At 40.5% G+C, this 15024-nt stretch overlaps 2 protein-coding genes across 7 annotated transcripts in view; one reads left to right on the plus strand and one right to left on the minus strand.

Annotated features, from left to right (window-relative positions):
- SMIM14 (small integral membrane protein 14) overlaps positions 1-5677 on the minus strand; it is a 54793-nt gene extending 49116 nt beyond the window's left edge. The window contains exons 1-2 of one of the 6 annotated variants that reach the window (XM_051790122.1): positions 4961-5225; positions 1276-1503 (exon numbers count right to left, since the gene is read on the minus strand). In XM_051790122.1, coding sequence (XP_051646082.1) covers positions 1276-1296 — 21 coding nt within the window. In that variant the 5' untranslated portion in view covers positions 1297-1503; positions 4961-5225. Of the gene's footprint in view, positions 1-1275; positions 1504-3197; positions 3215-3236; positions 4859-4960 lie in introns of those variants that run through there. The other 5 variants (XR_007904908.1, XM_051790119.1, XM_051790121.1 and 2 more) reach the window with 5 other exon arrangements.
- The window catches only part of UBE2K (ubiquitin conjugating enzyme E2 K), a 40662-nt gene continuing 31285 nt past the window's right edge, over positions 5648-15024 (plus strand). The window contains exon 1 of the mRNA XM_051790110.1: positions 5648-5848. Within this exon, the coding sequence (XP_051646070.1) occupies positions 5786-5848 (63 nt within the window). The 5' untranslated portion in view covers positions 5648-5785. The remainder of the gene's footprint in view (positions 5849-15024) is intronic.

Here is a 15024-nt window from a genome sequence, read left to right on the forward strand (position 1 = left end):
TTCTGAGCATCAGCCTGAAACTGATTTCAGCCCCTATTAGTTATTAAAATAGCAGCAATTGTTATTCAGTCACAAATCCTAAAGACATGAGGGGAAGATAATGTCCAGCTGGCCAAGAAAAGCTGTCCGGCTGCCCTTTTAAGGCAGCTCTAAGTCCCTTTTGTACCTTTCTATGAAAGGAAGATCACCATATTTAATTACATAAAGTTACATAGATTTGATAAGGTACTATAAGTTATTACATTAATAGATGGTAATACAAAATACTTAAAATGGAATAAATTCTTCACTCAGTGTAGAAAATGTTTCTGAGTGGAAAACAATATACCAGCAACATAGCATGATGACTAAATGCTTTGTATTGTGGACCAAGTCACCTCTTCCCTTATAACTCTAATATTCATTAAACTACTAATAATAGCCATGTTAGGTTGTGAAAACTATTTCTATATTCACAACTTGCTTTCACTTTGAAAGGACCCTCAAAAAGATTCCTATCTTCTTTTTGTAATAGGAAGAAAGTAGCGTAGCTTTACACATCTTCCTTTTTAAGAAAGTTTTTAGTTCCCTATAGTCAAATTGTCAGTCTGCAGATGCCAAATTTTTCAAGGTAGATGCTTGCTCCTTAAGAATATTAATAAACTGGGAACCTCCTGCAAAATCACAACAACTATCTCACAGTTGTGCCTGCTTTTTTTTTTCCCTTTTTTTTTTTCTTCATGAAGCCACAAGAAATGGCCCTTAGACCCCAAGGTGTGTGTACCACCAGTTGAAAATCACTCCTCCACAAAGAAGTGGAAGCTTAGAAACCCAGTAATTTTGCAAACAGACTTAAAAGCATTGAGTCTGATTATATCTGTGTTTTCCTACCAGAAACATCAGATTCAGATGTAACATTAATTTAGAAGATACTGGCAGGCCACTAAATTAATAGAAGTCCAGGGTGTCCTGTCAATTTATAATAGAAGTTCATTACAAGTGAAGAATAATAGGGTGTTATTAAACTACCAAAAATTTCTGCACATTCATTATTTAACTAAAACTTTGCTATGTCTTGTTTAAGCCATAGATGGATTGATGTAAAATCAATACTTGAATTGATTTCTGGTCTAACTCCACTAAGTCAGATGAATTTCATCATATGAATTCAAATTGAATTACTTCAGATCACTCTAATGTTTAGCTAGAACCCGTAGTGCCTTTTAATGCATGTATGTCAGCTGCTAATTACATGAAAAATCTAAATTGTTAAGTGCAGGCATCATGAGTGAATACCTTCTCTCTGTTCCGTAACATCGCATTAGTTTCTGTTCTCCTGGTTTTGGCATTTCTGCCTGCAGAACTCCTACAAGTTCTTCCTCAAGGCAGTGACAGTACCGTGAGCCCTTTGTAAGGCAAAGGGCTTCCCAACAGAGGGATCCGTCTCAAGCGAGCAAGCCAAACTGCCTGTTCCACCCAGGAGAGGGCACTCTCACACCTGGCCACGCAACCAGACATGGGCACCTATAGGAGGAACAGGAAAGTTAAGATGACAACTTAAAACTCGGTCAACTTGCACGACCAGTTAGTTATTTTTATAAATAAAGCTAATCTTTGCAATAAGTTGAGTCATCCAGATGCTGCTGCAACAGGAACACACTATGACAGACAATAAACGTGCGGGCTAAATTTACTCGTAGACTCTCAAATTGCTGAATTATATGCAGCTAAAAAAGACAATTTCTGGCATGTAGGCCTCTCTGTTAAAAGCTGGGATCATAAAAAGGGAGCTGTAGGTGTAACTTCAGTGGAAAAAGAAGGTTAAATTTAAAATCGACCTAGTTATATGAATATTATTTGCTGCTGATTTTTTTAAATAAAGCATTATTATAAAGGAGCATATGAACGTTTAAATGCAAAATGCATATAATCTAATACTAACATAGCCTTTAAAGTTAATACTCATATAGATAGCTCATGAAATAAATAAAATAAGAATTAAAAATGCTACAGGTTCAAGCCCTGTTTCTAAAGTAACTGAAATCAATATACATATCTCTTGAGACAGCTCTCCTCTCCAATAAGAAATCTTCCACCAACAATGAGAGAAGATCAAGCCTGATAGTTTTGATTTTTTTAAACTAAAGCCAAGATGAGGAGGGGGAAGTCTTGTTATGCAAGATATAAAACAGCAAAAGAGGAACAGAATGCTGCATGCTGGAAAGCTATCATTTCAAAAATGTAATTTTCCTGTAATCATGGGGAACAACCTCAGTAATTCCAAATTCTCTCTGAGTAATTCTAATAGGAAAATATCCCATTAATATGAACAGAATAAAATTAGGAAAATATGGAAATGAGAAAAAGATCTCCAAGAATTTTAACTTGAAGAACATATATTTAATCATACTTAGTGGTGGCATAAACACGTTGGAGTCCCCAGGCAGTACACCAGGGTTGTGGGGCATCCACAGTCTCAGAGAGATGGCCCATGCACATGGTGACTATTTGGATGTACAGTGAGTCCAACACACACAAACTATGCATGAGCAACAGCCACTTTTCCATGAAAAGGTGGGCAACTGTGTCCTATATATAGGTTGCATGATAGACAACACTTCCCATATGACATGGGAAATGATACAGGATACATGATTTAGGATGTTTGGTTATCCTAGCATTGGCTAATGAACATTGTCAGCCTTTCCCTATTGAGAGCTTGGGCTGAGGCCTTACAACCACTGATCTTATGTTACAGACACTGATCCAATTAACTTTACTCCTGCAGTAATCTTACACAGTTTGAACTTTATTTATATACGGTATCTCCTGCTCCCACTTCCAGAAGTACTTCAAAACAACATGCCAAACATAGTAAACAATATGGATACTCAGAATTGTATCTCCCGCTCTATTAGTTATGATCAACACCAATGCACAAAAGAATAGACCAATCTGCAGCTGGTCTGTGAAAGTTGCTATTGAAAGAACAGTTTGGTTTGAGGCTAAATTGATGACAGGATCAATGAAAGAGCTATCTCCTGAAATCAGATACACTACAAAATTTTATAATTCAAAAGGTGAGCTGACTATGTTCAATGAACTAGAGTTTTACATTTTGTGTATGGATTTTTCTAAGGGCAAAAGACTAATGAGAACTTAATTCAGAGGATAAACACAGGACTATATTATCAACATACCATAAAATATACTATGGAGTCAGACATGGAAGTCACTGAAATCAACACAAAGAGGGGATGTTATAAATTTTTTTCTAAGCATTTTCTTATTTAACAAAAACAAAACAAAACCAAACAAAAAGCCCCAAACCAAAAAAAAAAACCTAAAGCAAACTAAAATAAAAACTCAAAGCCCCTATTTTAAGACTGCTAGTCTATGGTCCTGTTCTGTCCTAAAACCCTGTAGAGTCTTCTGTAAAATAGTAAACTATAATAAATCATAAAATATAGGAGGTATACAATGATAACCCCAGCATGCTGATTACATAAGGTACCGATTTTTATGTAATTTTGATCCTGTCAAAACTCATCATTGCTCTGTTCTACCACCTAAAAGGCCTTCCTATCTTTCAGCAAGAGAAAATTAACATGGAGATTATGAAACAGCTGTGAGATAAGTGAAAGATGTGTTTTAAGGTAAGAGAAAGGAGTGGGGTATACTAAGGAAAAGAGATACAGTAATTCATATTATTCATTCAAATTTCATTTTTGCAGTAACAGACTCTGACATTTGTAATCCAAATGAGCACATGAAAATGAACCTAGGTACAAACCAGGCAAAATCATTGCCCTTTACTACGGCCCTTACTGGATGTCTACTACCTATAACATACAAGCATACTCACGGGAACACAAAGGACTCTGACACATGATAAAGGTCATGTTTTCCACTCCATTCAGAGCAAAATCTGAATATCAGAAGATCAGCTTCTTTGTATGAGCTGTCTTAAAATATGTGAGGCATTTAACCCAGAGATTTTATGTACTACCTTTATAATTTTTGTCTATAGTACTCATAGGAGCACAGCACACCATAAACTGAACTTTCATCAAAGAGCTCTAAGAGGCAGAAAAGAGTTATTACCCTTATTTTACTGGTGAGAGCCAATGGCACAGAAAATCACAGCCTACCTCTTTCAAAAGGAACTTAAGACACATCAGTGGGACTTAGATGTCTAAATTATTCTGAAGATGAAGGTCCAAGATCATACCGTAAGTCATTAAAAAGAAATCAGATCTACTGCAAAATGGTCCTTCTCAAAAAGTACTGAAAACCTCAGCTGAAAAGCTGCATTGTACAATACATTTAAAACAAGTTTCAGTCTGAAGAAGACCTAATTTGATGAACAGATGCCCATGGTACAACATTTTTGCAGAAAAAATTGACTTTTTCCAGTCAAACCAAAGGGGAAGAATAAACACACAGAGAAAGGACTAGATGCTTCTGTATATGGTTGCCAGATTTTTTTTTTTTGTTTGGCTCATACTTTCTTTACTGTGTATATAAAAGTCAAAATGCTGTGTATACTAATGGAGATAAATAAACAGCACTTGCAGATGACAGCCATACCAGAAGTAGACATTTGTTGAGATAAATGTCTATGTCGTACATTGTCCTGCAGTGCACGGTTAAAAGGGGGCCCTATAAATTGTTTCTATAAACCTTAATGTCTTGAAAGCCTCTAGTTCCTGAATAAACAACAGTTCTAAATGCAATCTCACGTTCTCCTCTGAAAATCCATCTATGCCCTTCCATAGCTTGCCTTATTTTACACAGCTCAAGCTAGCGGGGATGATTAGTGTTATCCTATTTCAGATTCCAGAACAGAAGCAACATCTGTGGGTCCTCGTGTTTGCTTCTGCAATAAAACGTAACAGTCCATTAGGCAGGACAGACGTTCGGCTTTTACTCTACTTTCAAAATGTTGTAGCAGAATCCGTAGAAAGAAACAGTTCCTTACGCTGTCCCTTCAGAGCTGCCTGTTCCTCGGCCTCCCGTGTGAGGAGACACCGGCGGCCGCAAAAGAAGGGTGAGGGTGGAAAGAGGGCAAGGCGCTGGTCCGGGAGCATAAGGGGAAAAACACAGATGGGAGCAGCTGTATGGGCCAGGTTGACTAGATTCTCAAGGCACGTGAGACATTCCTGGGTTTTTTTGCTCGGGGGCTTCCCTAGCAAACATGCCAGCTGTTTCCTCTGGGACACCTCAGGCTTTTCCCCCGCTACCTCGGACCGGCCCAGCCCTCCCGAGAGCGCTCCGTTACCCCTTCCCCAGCCGGTGACTCGGGGTTCACCTGGTGCGGGGAGAGGGCGGGGCGGGAGCCGTGACAACACAACGGCCTCCGCTGCGGCCCGGGGCCCGCTGTGCCTGCGGGCTTTACCCGAGGAGGTTCCTCCTCACGCTCTCTCCTGGGCCCGCCCGGCCCGTGCCGGGGCGAGCGGCGCGAGCGGGTCTGCGGGCAAGCGTCCCTGGGGCGGGCGGCCAGCAGGGCGGACCCCTGCGCGTCCCCAGGTGGGCAGCGCACCCTTCCCCGCGGGGGCAGGGGGGAGGAGGTGGCCGAGAGCGCAGCCGCCTCGCCGGCACCGCCCGGCCCCGGCCCCGGCCCCACAACGGCCCCGGTGCCGCTCCGGCCGCGCTCCCGCGGCCCCTCCTGAGGAGTAGCGGCGGCCCCACCGCGCATGCTCGACGCGGGCGCCATTTTGGTGGGGCCGGGAGTTCTCCAGCGGAGCGACGGCGGAGCTCGCTGGGCCCGGCGCGGAGGGGCGGCGAGGGGGTGCCCGCTGCGGAGATGGCCAACATCGCGGTGCAGAGGATCAAGCGGGAGTTCAAGGAGGTGCTGAAGAGCGAGGAGGTCAGAACCTCTCCCCCTGCGCGCCGCCGCCACCCTCCCCCGTGTGAGCGTGGGCAGCGGGGGACGGTGCGGGCGCCCCGCCGGCCTGCGCGGGGACCCCGCTCCCCTCCCGGCCCCACCTCCCCGCGCCGGGGGTGGGCCCGTCCCGCGGCCTCGGGGAGGGGAATGGCGATTCCCGGGGAGACGGGGCCCGCTGGCCTTTGGGAGCCGGCGGAGGGGGCCGTAGGAAGCGCGGCGGCGGGGCCCGAGGAGGCCGGGCGGGCCGGCCCCCAGCGAGGGCTCCCGGCGGCCGGTGCCCGGGAGCGCTGCCAGGCCAGAGCCACGGGGCGGGGCCGGCCCGGCCTGCGGGGACCCCCGGCACGCGCCCTCCCGCGTCCGCCCGCGCGCCGCCGGCAGGGCCGGGAGCGGAGGGATGGATGGATGGATGGATGGATGGATGGATGGGGTAGATTGGTGAGGGCGAGGTGGGGGTCCGTGACCCCACGCATCCCCCTCACCCTTTAGCTGACTCCTCTGGCCCGCCAATACCAGAGACTGCGGGAGACGGGTTTAATGTTTGGGGTTTTTCTGAACGGTTGCCATTAAAAACCCATTTATTTAGCTTGCCTGTATACAGAACTTCCTTTATCCCACTGCAGGTTTACTCACCTTCAGATTGATGCTTTTAAAGCCTCACTCATTACAGTCATGTTACCTCGTTTCATGAACAGTGTGTTCGGAGGTATTTGGTGGTCAGGAAGAGAGGCTGACTACCTTCAGGGCGACAGGAAAGAAGTTCGGATCAGTCTGGGGGGATATATAGCGGTGTTATATCAATACAGCTTTTGCTGTGTCTGTGTCTGAGTTGGTGGACGTCAGCCAGATAGGTTTTAGTGGTTGTGTCGTCATTGTCCTACTTGGGATGATGTTGCAGGTTAGATGCTTGTGAAATATTAATGTGAATATGTAACTCTTAAAGATGGTGTTTTAGAAATCTGGATGTATTCACAGAGGAAAAATTGGGAGGATAATTTTTGAAAGGTAATAATGGCTTAAGGAAAACATGTTAGGGTAGCAGTAGTTGATGTGCTTTTAAATTGTGTGCTAAAAGCATTGTTGCTATGCAGCTTGAACTAGCACCTAGAAAAATGTAAGGGCCTTGTTTTACAGCTGCCTTCAGAGCCCAGGCTGATTTTGCCAAGCTATTGGACTGCAAATACAGAATTGCGTGTAGACTAAGAGAAATTTCTAGGTGGATACCTTTATACCAAAGCTAGATCTAGACCTCATACCCCATATAACCAGCTGATACTGTGGAAACAAAGAAGTCTCTATTTGGAAGTGCTGTGTACAGGCTTCAAGACCCTTTTTTTTTTGGTTTATGTAGAAAAAAAAAGAAACCTTAACTGAAATAGGTTTTGGGGGAGGTCCATGCTAAATTTTCTTACTGTAAAGGTTGCATCTAGTGTGTGCATTTTTCATTATTCCTATTTGTTTAGTCTGTGCACTGAAGGGCCTAGTACTGAATTTTGGAAATGAATACTACTATAAAATAGCCCTTAAGCTGCCTAAAGCTTCCAGAAATAAGACCATAATTCTTATGAAACTCAATTTATGGAATTTGAAAATTATGGTACAGAAGACTCTGATATTTCTTCTTTTTTTCTGCCACTAGCGAGCTATACATGAGTGTTACACTGATGTAGCAGTATGTATAAAACTGCTGTTTACAGACTATGCTAGCTCCCCTGCCTTGAATGCCACATTTCAGCATTACTCAATGGTTATCAAAGTTGCAAGCAAATGTTTTTTGTGAACATTTGTACATTCCAAGGCAGTCAAACTGTGGTGTCAGTATCACTTTTCACTGAATGTGAAAATACGTGGAGTGAGATAGTGAATAAAAGTCCAACTAAATACTACAAATCGCAAAAGAACAAAAAAAGGTTTTCTTTCTGTGTACTAAAATTATTATTAGACTTTGTTTCTTTAAAAAAGAAAAAGAAAAGTTTTTCTTAAATGGTCATGCTAAATTTGTTATTTAGAAGTTTTTAAGTCCCTCTCTGAAGGCAAAGTGGCTCACATTACCTGTACTTAGATTATTCTTGATTTAATGCTTTGAGTTACACTTGAACATGAAGAGCAGCCCCCTCCCCCATTTCCTTCTAGATGCGGGAGGAGCACAAATGCCTGGGGAAGGGGGCAGGCACACTGGGAAAAAGTACAAAGAAGTTTGTTCTCTGTCGTATTCCAGTACTTGCCTTTCAGCTGAAATAGAGTGGTGGAACTAGAGATGTTTTTAAAAGGGAGCAGCTGGATGGCAGTTAATTCATTCTGCATTTGAAGTATGTATTGTAAGCACTAAATTCCACTTCTAAATATCGATGAAGATATTTATCCATAGTAAGGATAAACTCACTTTTCAAAATTAAAGAATTCTTTAATTCTGAAAAGTGTGTTTATCCTTGCTATGGATAAAGATCTATGAATCCTCACTACTCATAGGACTAAATATACTTTTCATATTACTTAGCACTTGAGTTAAATGTAATTTCTGGGAAATCACTAAAATATGGAATATTATCTTGCTCTTTGGTTTACAGGAAAGAGATGAAGGATGTTTAATTTTTTTTTAAATTGAGTTTGGGGCTTCTTGAGTATTTTGTAAAGGTATTTTAAGTCTTTTCACACCTGAGCTTTATTATTTCTATTTTATCATAAACCCTACACATTAACTTAATAAGTAGTGTATTGTGTATTTAAGAGACATCCCTGCAACTTTGCATCTCTTAAATATTTGAATTAAATAGATGAAACCAGCAACAATTTCTTTGTCAGGGATGCTCTCCAAGGTATGATTTAAACAACACTTTTTACTTTTTCTGTGCAAAGAAACCTTTACAGTTCTGAGGTAGATGAGGTACTGTGCATCTCTAACAAAGATGAAGCTGTTAAGTTAGTCTAGGAAGTAACTTGACTGGTTAAATATGTGTACTATACTGTATTATGCTAAGCTTGTATTAAAATTCTAAAATGACTAGACAGTACATTAAATCAGATCACGGTCCTAGTCTAGGCAAGGGGTCAGTTGTTCACCTTTATCTCTTTCCTTTTTCTGTTGTTTCATTAATCTGATACCTTTTTTTATGGGCTGAAATTCAAAAGCCACAAAATGTGTTTGCAACAGAAGTATGAAGCTGCAGCATGATGGAGAAACCAAAAAATAGGTGGGAGAATAGTATCCCACTTTTAGTAAGTAGTAAAAGGTTTTGGTGAAGGTTAGCTGGTATTATTTTAAAATAGAGTTACTGGAATGCTGCAGTAGGTAGCCAGATCCTTACCTGCTCTCTGTTTATAAGCAGCTGTCTTATGAGAGGAAATTCTAGTCATTATTAAATGCCAGACATGTTGAAAAATCTTGTGGTCACTTAAAGACTGATGCTGAGACGTGTTGTAGTGGATCAGGTATGTTAAACATTATGTGTGGCTCATTTTCATATTTTAATAGAGCATCAGTGTTACACTTCTAAAAAATTATGCTGTGCTAGCATTGAAGGATTCAATGTTTAATTGGCCATCCACTTTCTTTTATCACGTGAAAATGTAAGGTATTTTCTAGCCATCTGTAAGTCAGAGGCTAATTGACACCTTTTACAGTGAAACCTCTGCTCTGATACTGAAGGTAACACACTGGGAAGCATAGCTTCCTCCTAGCAAGAGGAGAGACACTGGTATATGTGAAGTGTTCTCCTCTTACAGATGTGAAGAGGCAGACGTTTGTGGGAGGTAAACCCAGGTAGAGCTTTGAACAAATGAAACTCAGCTGCGGTTATGCAATACAAATATCTGCATGAACAGATATGTGAAGTAGCAGGTGAAATATTTAACTTGGTTGAAATCAAAGTAACATTCAAGCAGAGACAGTAGGTTAATGACAAAAATTTGAAGTACCTAATTTCCAAGAAGGAAATGGATATTTGTTTTGGAGTCTGCTGTGTGTTTTCGTGATTTACAGGAGCAGTAATAGTGGTCTGCCACACTGTATCCCTTCTTAGACTTCTAAAGACCTATTGAGTAGCTCTGGTGTTGCCTTTTATCATTGCCTGTAGCAATCTTGTGATTTATGTCAGTTTATAGTGAGATACTAAGTGGCATCTCTGAAATTTTCTTGCTTTTTGGAAAAGCAAGTACTTAATCTTCAGGCTCAGAAAAACTCCATTACTTTGGTTTGTTTATATTTGGGCAGTCTTGGGTGATAGATACTGAATTCACTAAGATGGAAACTTTTAGTAGTATTTGTGCTTTAGTGTTAATAGAAAGATGCTTGGTTTTCCTCCTATTTATCATGTAGAATCAACGCAGATATATAACAATGAGATGTCTTCTGGTTCCTGAGCCGTGTTTTAAATAGTATCCATTTTATGCTGATACATGTGCTTAACTTTTGGTTTGTAAGAACAGTCACATTGAAGTCAGAAGAGGTTTAGTGAGTGCAGAGAAATTGTTGTCATGGTTTAATCCCAGTGGGCAACTGGGTATTGTGCAGCTGCTGGTTGGACACCCCACTCCCCGCAATGGCATGGGAAGGAGAACTGGAAAAAGGTAAAACCCATGTGTTGAGATAAAAAAAATTTAATGATTGAAATAAAGTAACAAATTTTAGTAATAGTAATGAAAAGGGAGATTACAAAAAGAGAGAAAGGAATAAAACCAGGGAAAGACAGGGGATGCACAGTGCGATTGCTCACCACTTGCTCACCTGTGCCAAGCCCATCCTTGAGCAGCAACCAGCCAACCTCCTGGCCAACCCCCCAAGTTCATATACTGAGGGTGACATTCTGTGCTAGGGAATATACCTTTGGCCAGTCAGGTCAGGTCAGTTCAGGTCAGCTGTCCTGGCCATGCTCCCTCCAAACTTCTTTTGCACCTCCTCACTGGCAGAATACAGGAAACTGGAAAGTCCTTGACTTAAAGTAAGCACTACCCAGCAACAACTAAAACATCTGTGTTATCAACATTATTCTCATACTTAATCCAAAACACAGCCTTGTACCAGTTATTAGGAAGAAAATTAGCTCTATCCCAGCCCAAACCAGAAAAACTGTTAGTGTGAATAAAGTTAGAGTGTGCTTAGTTAATTAAAAGGCATAAAGGTAAAAAAAGGTGTAAAGATAAGAACTTTTAAACTACTGTTATTATATTGGTATCAGTCTCTCTTCAGTCTCTCAAAAGGCTTGCATGTGATTAAAAAGGTGTGTGGGGGAGAGTGTCAGCACATTGGAGCACGAGACTGCTATGTAAAGGAATCTTAGTAGGCTGGAGAAATTAATGTGCTGACAGGAACCTTTTTAAGTTCAACTGAGGTAGGTACCAAGTCCTCCACCTGGGAGGAAGTAACTCCATGCATCAGCACATACAGTATGGGGGCTGACTGGAAACAAAGCAGGAAAAGAACTTCATGACCTAATGGGCATCAAGTTGAACAGGATTCAGCAGTGCTCTTGTGGCAAAGAAAACCCTGCACATACCGGCTTACATTAGCAAGAATGTAGTCAGTGGGTTGTGAGAAATGATTTTCCACCTCTGTTTTGTGCTTATGAGACTATATGTGGTGTACTGTATCCAGTTTTGGGCTTTCCAGGGTAGGATGTTGATATATACTGAAGTGAGCCCAGCAGAACACCATCAATGTGGTTAAGGGAGTGGAGCACAAGATGTGCGAGAAGAGGGTGAAAGAGTTGAGAACTATTCAAAGGGACATCTTCCTATTATTCAAAAATACCTGATGAGAGGCTCTTGAGAAGAGCCAGACTTGTCTCAGAAGTTCACAGGGATATGATGAGAGGCAACAGACACAAGCTGGGAAATTCTGACTAGACACTGGGTAAGAAAATTACAGTGATAGTAGCCAAATGTTTAAACAGATTCACCAGTGAGATTTCAGAATTTCTCTCCTTGGAGGTGTTCAAAACTCAGCAGGTTCTTGAGCAACTTGCTCTCACTGGACCTGTTTTGAGCGGAAATAAGGACTAGAGGCCACCCAGCTGCCTGTTCCTACATTATTCTGTATTTCTAGTATGAGTTTGTTTTTAAACTACTGGGGTTTTTTTATGTTTGTGAGAGAAACACAGGTTCCAACTCTGTCACCACATCTGGTATACCTTTCCCCTGTAAATAAATTGAATTTTAACGTAGACTGTTTCTTTTTAGTTCAGAAGTTTTCACTATTGTCAGACAATAATGAATACTCTTCCTTTTCAAATCGGAGGCTGGATAGATGCAAAGCTGTCAGGGTTTTTATGTTGAACAAGTTCTGGTTAGGAACCCTAATGTTAGAGCAATTATGAGATCTGTTCTGCTTCTTTAAGCTTCATTTCTCTGAAATGTGAAGATTATCTTAACTTTAGAATAGTTGTTTGTGAGATCTTTATTACATTGCCAAAAATAATTTTGTCTACTGTGTTTTTCAAGCCATGCCTATGATTTTAGGCAAGACAAGGTTTAGACCTGTTTCCTCTAATTGTATAAAAAGCATGGTAAAATACCATTACTGTGCATCTTTGGTTTTCTTAATTCTGTCTGTGATGTGTTTGGTTATATTTTCCAGTTTGTGCTGGAAATCTGTAATTCTTTGTCATCAAACGAGTTTGGCCATAAGCCACTTTTTTGGTAACTGAAGAATGCATTTACAAAATGCATTTACTGGGAAATGTTAAGAAAACTGCATATTATTCTTGCTTCTGAGGTGCTCTTTCTGAATTACTTGTAGTTTAACACCTCTCTACCTGAACTGTGTAGCTCTTTTTGAAGTTCTGTGAATATAATACCATTGCACTTTTAGGATCAGTATTGTGTAGATACTCATCAATACTAGTATTATGAATATTACTTAAATCTGTGATTAAAAATACTTAACAATGTTAGTGATCATTTGACCCAGACCCATGAGTTGGCCAAGTATTGGTAGTGGGAATAGTGCCGGGAAGGCAAGATTCACTGCTTATTCCTCTGTTTGGTTGGTGGCATTTTTTTGTGTTAATGTGTATCCAGTTGAGTCCAGATTTCTAGTGAGTGGTCTGCATATCAGGCAGAACCCTGAAGATTTGGGGAGTAAGTGGAAAACAGAAAAAAACCGCTTGGTCTCCCCTGGAGTCAGGCTGATTTGGTTGTCTTTGGTAATCTCTTAAAAACCTGAGGAAAGAGAGCAGTCACTGGTTACAGGAGTGGGTTACTCAGTTTAGGATTAGGAGTTAGACTGGAGCTGGTGATGGTACCCTCTGACCACAACTCTGTGGACCTAAAAGGATGCTAGGAGTTAGCCAACCCTTTAACAATTCCAGTCTTCCATTCATTCTTCTGTGCTTGTTTCCAGGAGTTTAGCTTTAATAGGAAAGAATTGTACAAGTCTTAAGGTTAGTTCACTTTACTTAGTATGAAATCTTAAAAAAATTAACATTTTATCATAGTAAATTTGTATAAGTATAAACTGTAAGACAGCGCTGGTTAACAATCCAATCATGAGTTGTCCAGTGGTCTTTATTTTGCTTTAAACTAGTGCAGGTACTTAGTGTAGTTCTTAAATTATTCACCTGTTAAATGGTTCTAGCTTGTTCCATAATCCTAATAAGGATTATTGTCATTACTGTCCTCTATCACTTTACAGTAATAATTGCCGCTGGTATTAAATTGAGAAAATACTTTTGGTTAAACTTTATCATTAATATGCAGGCTATCTTTTTTGTCTTCGGCAAACTAGGTAAAACTTTGATGCAATTAAGTTAAGAAAAGTAACCAAGTAAGTTCTTTTATGGCAAAGAGTAGGAATGTTGACAAATATTCTATATGGCACTTTAGGGATGTTTCACAGAATCACAAAATATTCTGAGTTGGATGTAGTCCACTTTTGCACTCTTGACTTATCTAGGATTTTTCCTTTGGATTGTATTTGTGTTAGTATTTTTAATATTTGAATTCAGAGTACTTGAATATGCTTGCCATGAGTATTTAATAAAATAGAGTCTGTATAATAAATAAGTCACCTCTGTGAGCAGCAAAAATAATCTTGTTTGAGGACCAGATCTGTATCAGTTGGTCTGGTGTATTGTAACAGAATTGTGCTAAGGCCATGGATTGCTCCTGTCTAATCTTCCAAGTGTCTGCACAGGAGGCAGATGTTGTGAGTATCCCTGGCTATAGAAGAAGCTTCATTTGGTGCTTGTGCTTTATTGGACACTGTAAAAGTCAGTCCTACAGTGTGACTCCAGTTTGGCTATGCTGACATCTGAGAGAGCTGGGCTCATGATGTGTGTCATTCTTCTGTTGGGATGGTAATAGAAGTGTCCTGTCTGCCTTTGTTGTCACTAAACACATAGGAAACTAATTGAAGTTCATTATTTCATAATTTGTATTCATTAATAGCCAGCAAGACGAACAGGTCATCGGGAAAGGAAAGAATAATGATTTGTGTAAGTCTAGTTAGTGTGAAAAAAGACAGGTTTAAAGTGATGTGCCTTCAGATCCTAAAAAAAGTCTACAGAGTGTTTTATGAAGGGAGGAAAAAACCCAAACCCACAAATACATTAGTCCATGTTTTACTTAAACAGGTAGTTTAGTTCAAGCTGAATATTTACCATGTTTTATTTTTAGCTGAAAATAAACTGTGAGAAAGTATTTTTAAGACTTTGCTATGTTAGGATGTGTTAAAGTACAGGAGGCTATTATGAAATGAGGTAGCATATAGGAATGGAAATTATGGTAGCTGTGTTGTATTTGCCTCCTTTCTGGAAGCCTCTTAGAGCCTTCATGGTGTTTAGGTAAGCTCTTCCACTTTGAAATAAGGGTGTCCATGTGGAAGGCTAGTACAGAAGAACTATTCTGAGCTACTTTCACAAGTCTTCAAGCTCTGGGACTGTGAGTGAATTAGCATAATCAATTTAAAATGAGCTGAATCCTGTGATTCCTTTATGTGTAGAATTGCTAACAACCTAAGTAGGGTAAGACATACAGAACTGACTGCAGAGTCTGCATCAAATGGCTTTGTATGCTTATAAAATGACTAATTTGAAGTATGGCTCAAAATGATTCTTAAAGCACCTTCATCTTCAGGGTTTTTCAGTTGTTCTGCATCAAAAACAGAATCGTGCATAAAAAGATAAGAAAAATCCATTTTGCTTATTCATTTAGGCTTTCCTGAAGGG

Source organism: Manacus candei, unplaced genomic scaffold (assembly GCF_025592945.1).
Source record: "Manacus candei isolate 608988 ecotype Guabito, Panama unplaced genomic scaffold, ASM2559294v1 h1tg000028l, whole genome shotgun sequence".
Lineage (NCBI taxonomy): Eukaryota > Metazoa > Chordata > Aves > Passeriformes > Pipridae > Manacus > Manacus candei.